At 35.5% G+C, this 15690-nt stretch overlaps 1 protein-coding gene across 4 annotated transcripts in view; it reads left to right on the plus strand.

The window, feature by feature from the left end:
- LOC118184567 (uncharacterized) overlaps nucleotides 1-15690 on the plus strand; it is a 761893-nt gene that overhangs the window by 348865 nt on the left and 397338 nt on the right. The window contains exon 1 of one of the 4 annotated variants that reach the window (XM_085809991.1): nucleotides 3042-3112. The exons of the other annotated variants lie outside the window; for them this stretch is intronic. Within the exon in view, the coding sequence (XP_085666117.1) occupies nucleotides 3057-3112 (56 nt within the window). The 5' untranslated portion in view covers nucleotides 3042-3056. Of the gene's footprint in view, nucleotides 1-3041; nucleotides 3113-15690 lie in introns of those variants that run through there. 4 annotated transcript variants of the gene reach the window in all.

Raw genomic sequence — 15690 nt, forward strand, 5'->3', positions numbered from 1 at the left:
TTTTATTTTTAAGGGGGTAGTCAATATGTTATTTTTTAAATAGCATCTAGTCATTCTTCCTGAGAGGAAATGCTCAAGGAATCATGAAGTACTTATTTTGTTATCACGAACATGCATAAAGCATGTGACCACTCAGTAACTCAGTTTAATCCGTTTGCACAGCTTCGCTTGTTATGGCTTTCGAGAAGCTAACTGATGTAAAGTCGTACAAAAATGACCTTTGCATTCTAGCTCGGTTTAATTGTGGTTTAGAAGATTCTTATCGTTAACAAATCGGTGTGTAGAACAGAAAAGTTAAAGGGCATTTTGTGTGCATTAAAAGAGAGTATGCTATTATTAAGAGAATTTGTCTGTATATATATATATATATATGCATTTCTCTTGTGTATGTTCATGCAAAACTGTTTTTGTTATCGATTTAATTTTCGTGTAACTAATTAGTCCATTGCTTCCTTATGATTTTATTTATTTACTGTAAGAATTTTGAATTGAAGCACTCTTATTTTTTACTGCTCCGTCAAGAAAGATAACATGAATTGCTTCCTGCTTTGTATTATTAACTTAATGTTTGGTCTCATATTTTAGTTGTCAACTCATATTTTGTAGTATTAAATTATTTTAGTGAACACTTGCTGCCATAAACACGCTAACTGTAAATTTATTGCAGTTGGCATGTATTTAATTTACATGCCAGCTGAAGTAAATTTATTTTTAGTATTATAATTGAAATTGTAGCTTCTCATATATGCACAAAATTTTCGAAAATATTAAACTGAAGAGGTGTAAATATGTTAAAATATTAATTTTTTGTTGTATGTCTGGTGTCTATGTATAGTGTGTGTGTGTGCGCGTGCGCTTGGACCGTCCTTATTTCTCCTCATAAGTCTTCGTTTCGTAAACTGAGTCTCAGTTTGGTGTATTAAGGCATCCGTACAGATATGTTTAATAAACCCATTCTAAGTTTAATGAACATTTGGGTCTATAAATTTAAAGTGATTAAAAAACGCCCAAATAACATTCCAGTTTTTGAAATTTCGAAGGTAATCGAAAGTACATGAAAGAAAGTAAAGCATTTCAGCAAGTTCACTGCATCTGTTAAGCAAAATGCCTGGAGGGGTGGAGGTGTTCAGCAAGTGCATTTGAAAAAAACACGCCTTCCAAAGTTTAATGAACAAATAAATGTAAGTAACATTTGAAACATGAAAGTAAATAAATAAATGCTCATATGCGTTGGGCTTGTAGTACTGCACTCAAAATATTGGCGAACCTAAAGATCTTTCGAGCGGCTTAGTGGTATGGGAGAATGGGTGGGAAACCCTTGGATCGTTCTCCGGGGTGTTCTCCAGCAAAATTGGAACGGAACTGGAAAGTAAGTCGCGATAGAACTATACTTGTACGACCCAATAGTGAAAAGACTGTTAGCTACCAATTTAGATTGACTGTATTAATATTCTTATTCTTATTAGATCGTAATGTAAAGTATGCCAGATTCTAAAGGAAAGCAGTTTTATCTGTAAACATTGTTGCTCTTGTTTATCCTGAATAGCGGCAATCTGTGAATAGTATTCACCTTCACTGATATTTCCTCTTGGTTACATGGTGACCCCACATTAACCGAACTGTTCTGCAAACGGAACCCAAAACCGTCTTTTTGCATAATATCCTTGTAGCTGGTGTATTTCTTCTTTGTTTCTGCGTCTTTCTTGTATAAAATCCTTTTAAGTGGTATATGCCTTCTTTGTCCTCTAGATCTTTGTGCATAAAATCCATGAAGGCGATGTTTGTCTTCCCACGATCGTAGCAAATATTTTTCTTTTAGTTATTACAAAACGGCAGGATGCACTGCAACTAGAATTCAGCGCTCTTGCTTTTGGTAATTTATTTAGGGCGGAAGAAATTCTGAGCTGCGATTTAGAGATTTGCAAATAGCTATTAGAAAATGGCAGATTTCTGAGCGTGCAGTTTACTTAACTACGCTAAAGCAGGGGCGTAGCTAGAGGAGGGCAAGGGGGGCATCTGTCCCCGGGCGCAGAATCCAAGGGGCGCCAAACTGATGTTACGACATTTTAAAATTAAATGTTTTCCATCCTTGGCAAGCAGTAGGGGGCGCGAAATCTTCAGTTGTCCCTGGGTGCTGAAAACCCTAGCTACGACTCTGCGCGAAAGGGAACAGTAAATTTTATTTCTTCCTTAACTTTTGAAAGGAGTTTGCTTTATTGCATGCGCTCATAAATATTTAATACTTCAAAAATGCAACGTATGTAAAAGGAATTTTCGTTATGATTGCATGAACTTTTGTTCTTTAAATAAAATAAATATGCGATTTTGCTGGACTTGGATAAGAATAATAACACTGATGCAATGAAATACAGAGACATCGAAAAACATTTCATGCACAAGGAAACAAGTATTTCCTACTTGACTTTTCATTCTTTTTTTTTTTTTTCCTCAAAAAAACGGAACTTAAATGAACATTTCAACTTCAGAATCCTTTCCCAGAAAATAATTTATAACTCTCTGCGAGAATATATCTTTGTATATTTTAATCTTTCATTATATGCCGGAGTATAAAGAATGACGTTCAAGGTTTTAATCTTTTCTTTCGAACAAATAGATTTTTAAAAAATTAAACATAAAAATCAAATTTAGGGAAGGGAAATCAACTTTATAAAAGTAACAATAAAATAAAGTGGGAAATCGGCAAACGACTGGGAGGAACTTACGAGAAAAAAATCACCGTGTCCCAAACCTGTTACCCTACCCAATACTTGCTGTGAACTTGTCCTGGGATCTGACTGGACGAAAGCTGCGCGCGATTTTCGGGTTGCTTTGCCAAAACTGACAAAGCAGAACACTCCAACGAAAAGGCGTGCTTTCTGACGGTTTGTTTCTTCGATTTTGTTTGTTGTGGTTGTAATAAGATCGCTCTTTGGTTGCGTAGCATCTGAGTATTTTAATTGTGATGGACTGATTAATGCATCTCCAAAGACTGCTGTGGACTGAGGTCCATACCTTACTGTACGTAAGCAAGAAAGCTGAAACTAGCCGAGTTACTAATGAAACCTGAATTTTGGAATAGTTTTTTTCCTTTCACCAAGCCAATGTTAAAAAGGTAAGCTTTACACGAAAATAAAATTTATTATAATTTAGAATTAGAACAAAATTGGTAATTTAGAAAATGCTACATTATATGATGTTGTAAATTTAAAATATTATCAGAGATTTTAAGCGCGATATCGTATTAATAACAGACATTTTTTTTTCATTCTATTTAATGAAATAACACGTGCTACTATGTAATAAGCACCAAATATTATTATTACGTATTCCGCCCTGAGGCACTACATGGAAGGGAGGGATGCCTTCGTGAAGGACTAAGGGAAACTGGCTCGTATTAATAATTAGTTCTGTTTGCGCGTTTTTCAAAATTCTTCCTGTTCCTGCGAAATCGGACAGTATAATCCCCCTACCACAGCTCCTCAGGAGATATCAAGATGAATCATTAAGAAGAGCTGGGCAGTTTCTTTGTGAATAAGTTAGTCTTAGACTGAAGACGTGTTTTAGTTTAAGCTCCTCTCGAAATCTTTAGTTTCATTCTATTTGTAATTCTGCTACAATATTAACTATTATTTTCACATCTTATGTTAATCAATATGAATGCTTCAGACATTATTGAAACTAAAAGGAAAAAGAAAAAAAAAAAAAAACTTTAACCCTTTATAAATGTTATCAATATCGAATTCGAAATAGAAATAAGGAAAATGTAGTTTATTGGATTTGTATAAATGAAAGAATTAAAAGCTGCAAAGGCGCAATTAAGACCAAAGCTGAAATCGTTTCAGAAGAGAGAACGTCATTTTAGAACTTCGTTTTTAAACAAATAATTATTCTAAAACATTTTATTATAACTCACCTTTATGCGAAATTTCGGAAGAATATTATTTTTTACTTTAGTTCATTGCCAAAATCATCACAGAGTTTGAACATCTCTCGTTTCACTTTAAATAAAGTATTAGCTTCATTCGTGCAAATATCTGAGATCGTAAATATTTTTCGATTATTTCTTTTAAAAATTCTTTTTCTTTAAATCTAAAACTTTTTTGCTTTCCTACATTTCGGGAGAGGCCAATGTCCAGTCAGCCCCTTCCCCACTATGTAACCCCTGTGGGAAGGCGTGTAATGAAGATTGATGATTTCGGGAAAACAGGAAGAGGTCCGTATTAACAAGTTACACGTGGAAAAAACCACTATGCAGCCAGCCATTTCGCGGAATTCGAACCTCGGACCGAATTACCAGTATTCAGGGACTTAACCGTTCGGCCGCTGGTGGGCCTAATAAGTACCAAATGAGAGAAAAATAAAAGAATATTGTAACTTATTAAACATGCGCTTATAGCTGCAGCAGTTAGTAACATATAAATCATGATATATTTTAAAGGAAGAGGGAGATTATATTTTCTTCTCCTTCGAAAGCAAACTCATAAAGATATGAGTAACAAGTAGATTTCCGAATTATAGTGAATTAGTAAATCAAAGCATAAATTCCGATAATACAGTTACGAATGGGCAAAGACAATCCAGTTTAAATCAATTTTATTCAAGAATGAGAGGTAATAAATTTCCAAGATAGTTTATGATTTATAAAACAATAACTAATTAGTTAAAGGGTGGCGAAATTATTTAAAAAAGATGAAAATTCATTGCTTTATGAATAATATGTTTTTTAAATGAAGACGAACTATAGTCTCTCCTTCATACCGTTTTTACATTCTTCTTAAGAATTCATTTAAATTGATTGCAACTGCATGCTGGTTGCATGCATGCTATTAGAGAATTTATGCTTTGTGCTATTTTTTACTATACTATAGTGGTGAAAATATTTTTGTTGCTGATTTGCAGTATTCTTGCTCTTCATTATAACTGATCTCTTCTTTTAAAATGTATCATTATATACGTAAAACAATTTTATACATGCATTTATTTTATACTCTCTTAGCTACTTAATAACTCAAAAATTACAAGGACAGTTACAAAAATAATTTCAAAATGATATTATCTTTAAATCGTTGATTTTTAATTGCTATTGTAGATTTTTTTTTAAAAAAATGCATGTCATGTTCCCTGTGTCTAAAAATTTTAATCGAGAACTGCGCTGATCGAAGTTCTTGGTCTATTATATCTACTCTAATATCTTAATTTTTATTATTTAAATAACTTATTACCAAGTAGAGTACAATATATATTAAATAAAATCCCACGGTAGCCCGAGCAAAAGATGTTCCTATAGTTTAAGCGCTACTGTAAAGGCCCGAACCCAAGAACTCATATCCTGTAGACAAGAGTCTTGGTGACTGTGTTTCACTTTCCACTTTAATCGCAGAGTGTTTTCACAACTTCGCAAAAGCAATTCGTAATGAAACTGTTTTTACTGATAAATGTGAAAACACTAAAGTATTTAGATCTCACCTTGTTTGGAAGCATAGGCTAATGTGAGACTCAATCTGAAAGCTAAGTGACTTATCGCTATGTTCAGGACGAAGACAGAGAACCGTAAGAAGGATGTAAAAGACCTTTTTATTAAATTCGGAAATTTAATAGAAGCCACTTTTTGTGCTTACAAAACCAACCAGCATTTATGGCATAGTTCAAAAGTAATGAATTCAAATCAAAACTAAGCAACTCGTGAGTTAGCCAAAGGCTATACAGAGTAAATAACGAGCAAGTTGGCTCCGACCTAATATCGACGTGACAAGACTAATGGCAAGAAATACCGCAGCGTCACGAACAGGCTGTTGTTGAAGAGGTTTAATTAGTAACGTGAACTTCAGCAAGTGGAACACGCTCTGATTAAACCATTCTTTAAATTCTCTTTCTATCTTTATCTGACTACGCGCGAATTAAAATTTGCATTCTGGCAGGAAAACGGAAAAGGAGAAAAACAGTAAAGCTTATTGAACATAAAATAACTGGTTAGATAAAACTAAATAAATCATTACAAGTAATATCCGTGCAGTGTCTTTCTGTTTTCTAAAAAATGTTGCATCTCTTCTTCCTGTCTTCCCAGAATAACTCGTTGCTAAATTTGCTGCACTGAATAATCACCTGGCTCATGTTTATACCATAAATTCTAGTCCCTTGGCTGCACAAATGATTTTTTAACAGATATAATGTTCGATTCTGAATTGAAATCTCAGATGGCACGCGTTTGAGTAATCGTGTTCAAGGTCTGTAATATAATTTATGTTTGAGGTATTTACAATAGTGATATCTACAATATCTCCGCATTCGTCTAAATTTTGCTTTAAAAAAGTAGTTCTCATGTGTAAACACTATCTTGTAACTGTGAACCGGCAGAAGTTTCAATTAAATATTCAACGTTGGAATCTTAAAGTTATGCGCGACTCTTAGGATGTATTTTACCTTTTATTATGCATGAGTCCAATTTAAATTTTAAGTGTCGAGTAGAAATAAAGAGTAGTGCGCTTTTATGGGATTATCAGATTAGATGGTTTGGCTTATTGAGATTACGGCAAAGCACACTAGGGCTATCTGCCTAAGGGGAGGGATGCCTTCGTGGAGGGGGCCCACCAGCGGCCGAGCGGTAAAGTCGCTGAACACTGGTAGTTCGGTCCGAGGTTCGAATCCCGCGACCGGGCTGGCTGCATGGGCGTTTTCGTGGTATTCCCCATGTGTAACGTGTATACGAGCCAGTTTCCCTTAGAAAGTCCTCCACGAAGGCATCCCTCCTGTTAGGCAGATAGCCCTAGTGTGCTTTGCCATAATTAAATACACCAAACACACACGCCTTCGTGGAGGACTTTCTAAGGGAAACTGGCTCGTATAGACGCTACACATAGGAAAACCACGAAAACACCCATGCAACCAGCCCGTTCGCGGGATTTTAACCTCGGACCGAACTACCAGTGTTCAACGACTTTACCGCTCGGCCGCTGGTGAGCCCTACTTTACAAGGAAGGTAATTAAATAAATTTGGTATATTAAAGGTCTTTAAGGAGAAAAATAGTTAAACGAGCTTGATACTTTAAAGGTGCTTAACGAGGATTTGGATTTGGATTATTCAGTTATGGCAAAGCACACGAGGGCTATCTGCCTAAGGGGAGGGATGCCTTTCGTGGAGGACTTTCTAAGGGCAACTGGCTCGTATACACGTTACACATGGGGAAAACCACGAAAACGCCCATGCAGCCAGCCCGTTCGCGGGATTCGAACCTCAGACCGAACTACCATTGTTCAGCGTCTTTACCGCTCGGCCGCTGGTGGGCGGTGCTTAACGAGAAAAGTAGTTAAACAAACCCGATATGTTAAAGGCGATAGTTTAACGAGTTTGACTAAAAGTGCTTTAGAAGAAAGATAATTAAACGAGCTTGATGTGCTCAAGGTGCTGTACAAGAGTGTATTTATCATACCTCGAAGTAAAAATTTTAAATATGTTTTCTTTTATCGATGAAGTAAAGGAATAGGTGATAAATTATAGTAACATATTTATTAATGTTACTTTGCGCAGTAGGAATTTCGAAGCATATTTTTGTCGGCTTAGTCAATCATGTCTATATCCGCTAATAAATAATACTTATCTATGTCTAATAGTACTATAATAACATATAAATTCTCAAATTCGATTATGTAACTGAAAAATAAAAGTAGATTTTATTACGCGAAATTAAAAAGTTACTTACATTTTCATATTAATTGAAAATATTTGCTGCGTTAATATAGTACATTTATTCCCCTACATTCAACAGTTTTCTTTTATTCCCAGAATTTGCTTACTATAAGTATGCATACCACAACTACCGCTTGCTCGTGAAAACGTATTTCCTATGAAAAGACAGCTGTGTAAAGTCGACGGAAATATTCAAATAACGTATGGCTGACGAAGTATTATAAGCGAAACGAATATTTATTACTACCGAATAAAAAATGGCGCAGATAAAGAAATTTTCTCGCCGCTAGGAATCTGTAAAATGACGACATTGATTATCATCATGGCGCATTAAAACTGGTCATTATAATGCATTTAAAATATTAGAAATTTTTCTGGTTTTCTTTTTGTGAATTTCGCAGTTTTTTATCCATTTGTTTGCTACTTTTATAAAAACTTAAATGTCTCATTTAAATGAGATTTATTAATGTAGGGGAACTAGCAAAGACTAGTCTCCTTTCTCATTTGAAATTTATTGATTAGTAAAGACGCACTGAATTATTAATTATTCAAAATAGTCGGTCAATTTTTTTTTTTTTTTTTTCGAGAAGGAACTGGTTTTGTGAGAGTAATAAGTAGCAGAATTTAGAAACGAGGCATATGTAATGTCTTGGTCTGTCTGAATTACTTTGTCTGTTTGTTTTCACGAATATATCTTTTAAGGACTTTGCATTATATCTTAACGTTTTTTTAATACTGCGCAGTTGGCTTGATCCATGTTTTTCTTATTGTCAGTAAATAATAGTTCCTGGCTTAACATTTAATTGACTTATAGCAAAGCACTCTAGGACTATTTGGCTAAGGGGAGGGATGCGTAGAGGACTTTCTAAAGAAAACTAGTTTGTCTCCAAGTTACACATGGGGTAAACCACTAAAACGCCCATGCAGCCAGCCCGTTCGCCGTGATTCGATCCACGGACCAAACTACCAGTGTTAAGAGACTTTATTGCTGGGTCCGGCTTAACATTCAAAATGCCTGATTGATTTCTGACTGAATCCATGAATCTTTTTTGCATAATTTCGAGCCGTTCCTGTTTAATAACTTAGGACCTACACCCAAAATTTATATGGCCCACCAACGTCGAGCGATAAAGTCGCTGAACATTGATACTTCTACCTTGGCTAGAATTCAGACGAACAGACTGGCTGCATAGGCGCTTTTACCCATGTGTAACGTGGATGCGAGCCAGTTCCTTAAAAGGTTCCTCCACGAAATCATTCCTCCCATTATGCAGATAACCCTCGTTTACTTTATCGTGTTCATATAAAGGGCCCACCAGCGGCCGAGAGTTGAAAATCCCTGAACACTGGTAGTTTGGTCCGAGGTTCGAATCCCACGAAAGGGCTGGTTGCCTGGGGGTTTTCGTGTTTTTCCCCATGTTTAACGTGTATACGAGCCAGTTTCTCTCGGAAAATCCTCCATGAAGGCATCCGTATCCTTAGGCATATAGCGCTCGAGTGTTTTGCTGTAATTACATATCAAACCTAAACCATATTCAAGTAAACCAATCATCAAAAATTTGTAATCTTTTTCAACATGTAGTAGTTTTTACTTGCTGCGTGTTGATTTCTCCTCATAAAAAAAAGTTATTTTGGTTGATAGAGTCATAGAATGTTTCTGGAAATGTCTATTTGAGTTTATTTTAAATATCAGTCATTAGAGAAGGATGCTAACTAAGCATGTATAGGAGATAAATAATATGAATTTCCTGATTCAGATGCAATATATCTTGTGCAAGCTTATTAATTCAGTCGCGTTAATAATAGTTCGTTTAATAACTGCCAGTCGGGTCTGAGTTTAAGATGATCGTAGAAAAATTTGCTAATGAAGAAGCGAAGACTTACTTAAATTGTTTGAATTATGGCAAAGCACAGGCCTAAAAATGGAAAAGTCTTCGCGGAGGATTTTCGGAGATAAAAATTGCTCACATTCATGTTGCATATGAGGAAAGCCCCAAAAATTCCAGGATGTGAACTTGTGTGGAATTACCAGCGTTGAGCAGGATCTCAAAATTCATTGACTCTTTTCAATTCTGATTAATGCCAACAAAATAGTCAAATTAGCAAATTATAGAATAAAATTTAAAACGCAAGCATAAGTTTACGCCTCAGTAGATCTTCCTTTAATGTTTGGTTTGCGCCTCTTAAATTTCCTTGGAAAAATAAACGGAAACACAGGTAACTTTTTCCTTTGTTTGGTAATGAATTTAGAACTCGGTAACTGATATTTCATTGCATTTGGTGAGAGTTATATTTCTTCTTCATTGACTAGCTTTCTTTTGATCTTTGAAATAAAATACAGCAGAAAACTATTACACCATTTTATAAATCATGTCTGTCATTAACTGATTAAGGAAATTCCTTAAGTACTTTGTAATCGAATCTGTGAATAAATGTTGAATGTGATGCTTAGCGAAAATACGTAAGGATCTCTGGACAGATCGTGCCGTGCATATTTGGAATCGATCGGATCTAACCGTGCATATTTGGAAAACTTAAGTTTTCAATAATTTTGCCTTAAATGCGCCCATATGATAGTTTATTGCCTTAAATGAGCCAGTATGGTAAATTTAATTAGAACTGTGCATGATTTTATAATAATTCACTGTCATCGTTAGCACTGTTGGTAACTTACGGGAAAGCTCGACTTGGCAAAAACGCCAGCAGAAGGCTAATGAATAACCATTTAAGTCAAAAAGTAAGTGGGATAAAGACTTATCTATTGTGGGAGGTGTCCGCTTGGATAGAAAGTGTCAGAAGCGTCAAAAAATATTACTGAATTAGGTCCGGGTTCAAGAAAAATTCTGGTTGGAGTTAACAGCACTGGACGTAACACGAGCGCGTCAAAGTGAGCATTTTTCATCCACATAGCTTTTTTTTATTAGCACCTCACGAATAAAACGACTTTTTTAAGGAAGGAGGCAACTTTTTAGGAATCCCAGATTTTCCTTTTCAAAGGCTGCCGCACGTCAGATCCATTTGGCGTCATCCAGTGGTGAAATATGGAACACTTCATAATTCCTCCCGCTATGTCCTAATTTTTTTTTCACTCAAAACACTGCCTCCTCCTCCCCCAACAAAAATGGGCGTCGGTCTTCTAACCACCAGTACAGAAATTCGTGATTCTTACACTTCAATTATTATTATTATTTTCTTTTTATCGAGTGTAAAAGTTAACTCCGCGCAAAATACTTTCTCCGAGTTCCTTTGTGGCCAACCGGTAGGTTATGTTTGATTGAATGCGAGTTTGGGGAAGAAATCGGAGAAGGGGGAAAATATGTGATGCACTTCTCTCAACTTCCGCTATTTAAAGGTGATTTATTGTTGATTCGATTTATTTATTTATTATTTGTTGCAAATGTTACCATTCTGTTGATTCGACCCTTTCATCTCGGCATGCGCTTACATTCATTTATAATACTTTGGCGACACCCAGCGTACTCAAATATGCTATATAATCTATGTAATCATATTCAAAGCTTCGGATGGCTGTTTTTTTATTGTTTTGTTCCATTTTGATCGATATTCGATTTGAGTGCGCATGCGAGAGATACGGTCTGCCGGGAATCGAAGCCAATAATTTGATTTAATACCGCCGCCTATAATGGGAATGTTGAGTTGTTTTATTGGTTTTTATCGAATTCGTATACAGCTGCTCTCCTTCACCTAAACATTATGCATTCAGACGTGAAAATGCTCGAGAACGATTTGTCATTATTTGCGAATCAAACTGTAGCTGAAGTACAGTGCAGGTTGCAGTGACCAACCGGTCTTTTCTCATTCGGAAAATAAGTTTTTGTTTCTCAATCTGAAATGACGTAGCAATATTTCACGGTGTTATAAGGAGCGAAATTAAATTTGTAAATTTCACACCCAGCCATATGGTTGCCAATAATTTATTTGAAGATGAACGGGGAAAATAAGTGCTTCTTGCCACACATCCACGTTCAGTTCTGTCTGTGGACACGTTTAAGTAAATGATTAGTGAAAAAAAAAAAATCTTCGGTAAACTTCCTTTGTGTTTAGATTCAGGTTATGGAACTGGTGAATCTGTAAGTATAAATGTACTTTGCAGCTAGGCTAGAAATGAATCACGTGACATGTACTGTATGAGTATAGACTTCACTTCTAGTTTTCATCAAGGAACAGGAAGACGACAATAATGTTCCTCTTTCTGAAATGGTTTAACATCTTCGAGAGCAAGCTGCAGTATTCCGGATGAATTAGAATATGTTGATGTAGATAATGAATTTTGATCCGTCAATTATGCAATCCTACCGGCTCTATTTCGTAAATAAATTTTTGAATGCTAAAGAGAATATTGTTAAGGGATGATAAAAGCTTTGTAAAAAGATTTTTTAAAGGAAAATATGCAAGGCTAGAGGATGACATGTCAAAACTTTTAATTATTTAAAGGATACTTTTCAGTGTAACTCAAATTTTTCTGCTACGTTTTACATGAATAAAAAATATGTAAATAATTTTTAATGGAACGTTACTATTTGCTTAAATTTTAATTAAACTCATTATATTAAATTATACCCTGATTGTTTAAAATTATACATTAATTTTAAAATACTTGCTTTTCTTCTCCATATGATCCTTCATATATATTTTATAAGTCCTTTTCACCGTGTAAAAGATAACTAATTTATAATGTTATTTTCCCCGGATCCCTAGAAGACCTTACATCAAGGTATGATTGTAATAATACTGAGGAACAAAACACGTTACAGAAATTTTTCTGTTTCTTCTGTATTCAAGAAGAACGTAGAAACAAAATCGCTCAAAAAAAATTAAGATAGGATATGGGAGAATTTATTTATTTTTTTAATATTAGTTAATCTTGTGAATAACCAGAAGTTAGTTCGTTAGTCTAAAGATGGTGCACAACGAGCTTTTACGCCATGTGTGGGTTTAAGTATTTATTTACATTGTTAACAATCCATGCCAATAATAAATCGTGTGTGAAAAGACTTGCAGAATTTGTATGACTATGAAAAAGGATATAGTAAATGTCTAATTTTTAGATAAAATGCCGTGAAGTTTATCTACTAGTGGTCAAGTTGATAAGGCCACTCAATACTGGAGGAATCCTTTTCGTCAGGTTCTTGTTTCGACGGCGGTATTAGTTGGATTATTGCTCTGTGGTCTTTTTCTACCAGCAACTATGCTACGAACCACTCATAATATTATCCATAAGGGAATGTTATGAGACCATAGAGAGAAAAACCCACCAGGGGCTGAGCGGCAAAGCCGCCAAATACTGATAGTTCGGTACGAGGATCGAATCCCGGCGAACGGGCTGGTTGCATTGGCATTTTCGTGGATTTCTCCATGGGCAACGTGTTCACGAGCCGGTTCCCTTAGAAAGACCTCCGCGAACGCATGCCTTCCCTCAGGTAGACGGGTTCCTAATTGAATCTGCGTGCAGACTGAATGCACACAGAACCGATGATAGCTTGATAAAATGTATTTCACCAGAAGAAACACTTCGCAGTTCTGGAACTTCCCACAGAAATAGAAATCTGGCGATTTCTCGCCAACTGTGGTCGCCAGAAAAATTAGTCGCCAAAACCGTGGCCAACTTGGCGATATCTTGCCAAGAAGTACATATATATATTGAGAGAGAGATAGAAATAGAGAGACATGTATTTCTAGCGCGCTTTTAACATATTTTGGTACAAAATAATCGTTTGAAGGCCACTTAACTATATTAAATTTTCCGGTCTGGTTCAGACTCCTTTACTATTATGATAAAAAAGACATTAAATTAATAATTATGAGAAATATAATTTGTATGCTTTATAATTATATTATTTATAATAAATACTATTTTCTCTAGTATGCTAATTAATGAAAGAGGTTTCTAATGCAGATATTTGTGTTTACTAATTCTTTTTATTTTCTTTGCTATCTCTTGCATTTATTACTGTTATTCAAGTAACTATTTGGCTTCAAAAAATAAAAGGACGTAGTAACCCTCAACTTTTTAAAAAAGGGGTCTTGTTAGATGTCTTCTTCGGGAAGTGTGAAGATCACCTGCAGTGTCTAAAGGGAGAGGAAAACTTCTTTTGCTTTACGAGTTGAATTCTCCGGACAGGTAGATCACTTTCCCCCTTGATTTGCGCTGTATCGAAAATTGCCTACGTTCCATTTTATAGTTTCCTTCTTCTAATCTTATTCTTTTTTCAGTGTGTTTACACCTGAAAATATACTGCCAAGAATTGAAAATTAAGCTGCGTGCATTCAACTTATTACCGTTTTGAGGTTTGGTCAAATTATTTGAATATGGCAAAGCACACAAGAACTATCTGCTTAAGAAGAAGGCAGCCTTTGTGGAAGATATTTTAAGAGAAGCTGGTGCATATTCACGTTACTCATTGGGAGAAACCAAATATGCAGCCAGTTCGTTCGCTTGGCTTCGAACTCCCAGTATTCAGCAGCCTTAACCACTCGATTACTGGTGGAGGGCTACTTTTTGGAGGAGTAAGGTAAGATGATAAACAGGGCATTATTGTTTTGCAATATAAATTTTGTTTCATAACATTTATTCAAACAATGATGTCCTGAAACTTCCTTTAACGGATGATTAACTAAAATTATTAAGAGAATACCTTACCATGTGCTTTCCATCGCACTCTAAACTTTATGGTACATTCCTTGACGTACATTGCAAAGATCATCGCAGGCATTCAGTAGCACTCCTTTGGAGTGCAAGGTGATCATAATTAAGCAGAGCTTAACCCGATTATTACATATTATTCCTCAGAGAAAAAGAAAGTTCAAAATTTCACCAACATAAAAAAAAAAAAAAAAAAAAAAAAAAAAAAAAAAAACATACGTGTATGCTTTAAATCCTGAATACTTGTGTAAAGCGGACTCATCAGCAGTAGCAGTATGTGGATGAAATCACCTGCAGTGAGTTCACTATCTAATTTTCATTGCTTCACACTGTAGGACTGGAACTTTACGTAGGCCCAACGATGGGTTTAAGTCGTTGAACGCTGGTAGTTCCAACCTGGGTTCGATTCCAAGTGAACAAGCTGGCTGCATGGACGCTTTCGTGGTTTTTCCTAGGTGTAATTCGTAAACGAGCCAGTTCCCGTTAGAAAGACCTTCACGAAGGCATCCCTTTCCTTAGGCGAGTAGCCTTCACGTGCTTTACCATAGTTAAACAAACCAAACGAAGGAACTTTACGCGATCATTTGGCAGACGAGGAAATGATTAGTTACTTCTTTGCAATTGCATGTCCATTTTATTGGCAGCTTGTCTTACATTCGATTCTTAATGTATATTATGTGTATTGTCTTAAAAAGTCTCCAGAATGCAGACTGGCTCTGCTGAAAGATATTTTTGGCTTTCTTACGAAAATTTGAATTTATTTGCTAAACCTGATGCAACAAGAAAGTGATGATGCAACCAATCATCTCCAAATTAGAGATAAATTTAATGCGATTTTATTACCTAACTGCTAAAACATTTACTTAATTTTGCCATCGTCTGTGTTATACACAAGGCAAAGCACATGAAGGATTATATGCTTAAGAGGAATGATGTCTTCTTGGAGGATTTTCTATTGTAAACTGACTCGTTAACTTCATGACAAAAAAATCACCCATTTTTCTGTTGGTTTATGATCTTATTTGAATACTGTGATTTATTGCTCTTTGACGGCTGTTTTAGAAAGTTTTTTTTTGTAAGAAGTACACCTCTCTAAAGCAGATAACCTTTATATATTTGTCATGAATCGTTACCTTTCAGCTATCAAAGTTAGAAAAAATTCTTCTGCACTAGACAGGAATAAGGCATCTCGTTGGGGAGCCAGTTGACTAAAGAGTCGTTATTCCACCGATGGCCCTTTCAGATGGCATATTGGTATTACGTAATGCTAGTTGGGCATAAAGCTTACCTCATTTGCTGTTAGATACTTAAAAAGCTAAAATCTCTTGCACTACTAAAATTA

The sequence above is a fragment of the Stegodyphus dumicola genome, chromosome X2 (assembly GCF_044657685.1).
Source record: "Stegodyphus dumicola isolate Sdum_Otavi_A_Nest chromosome X2, ASM4465768v1".
In the NCBI taxonomy this organism is placed as follows: domain Eukaryota; kingdom Metazoa; phylum Arthropoda; class Arachnida; order Araneae; family Eresidae; genus Stegodyphus; species Stegodyphus dumicola.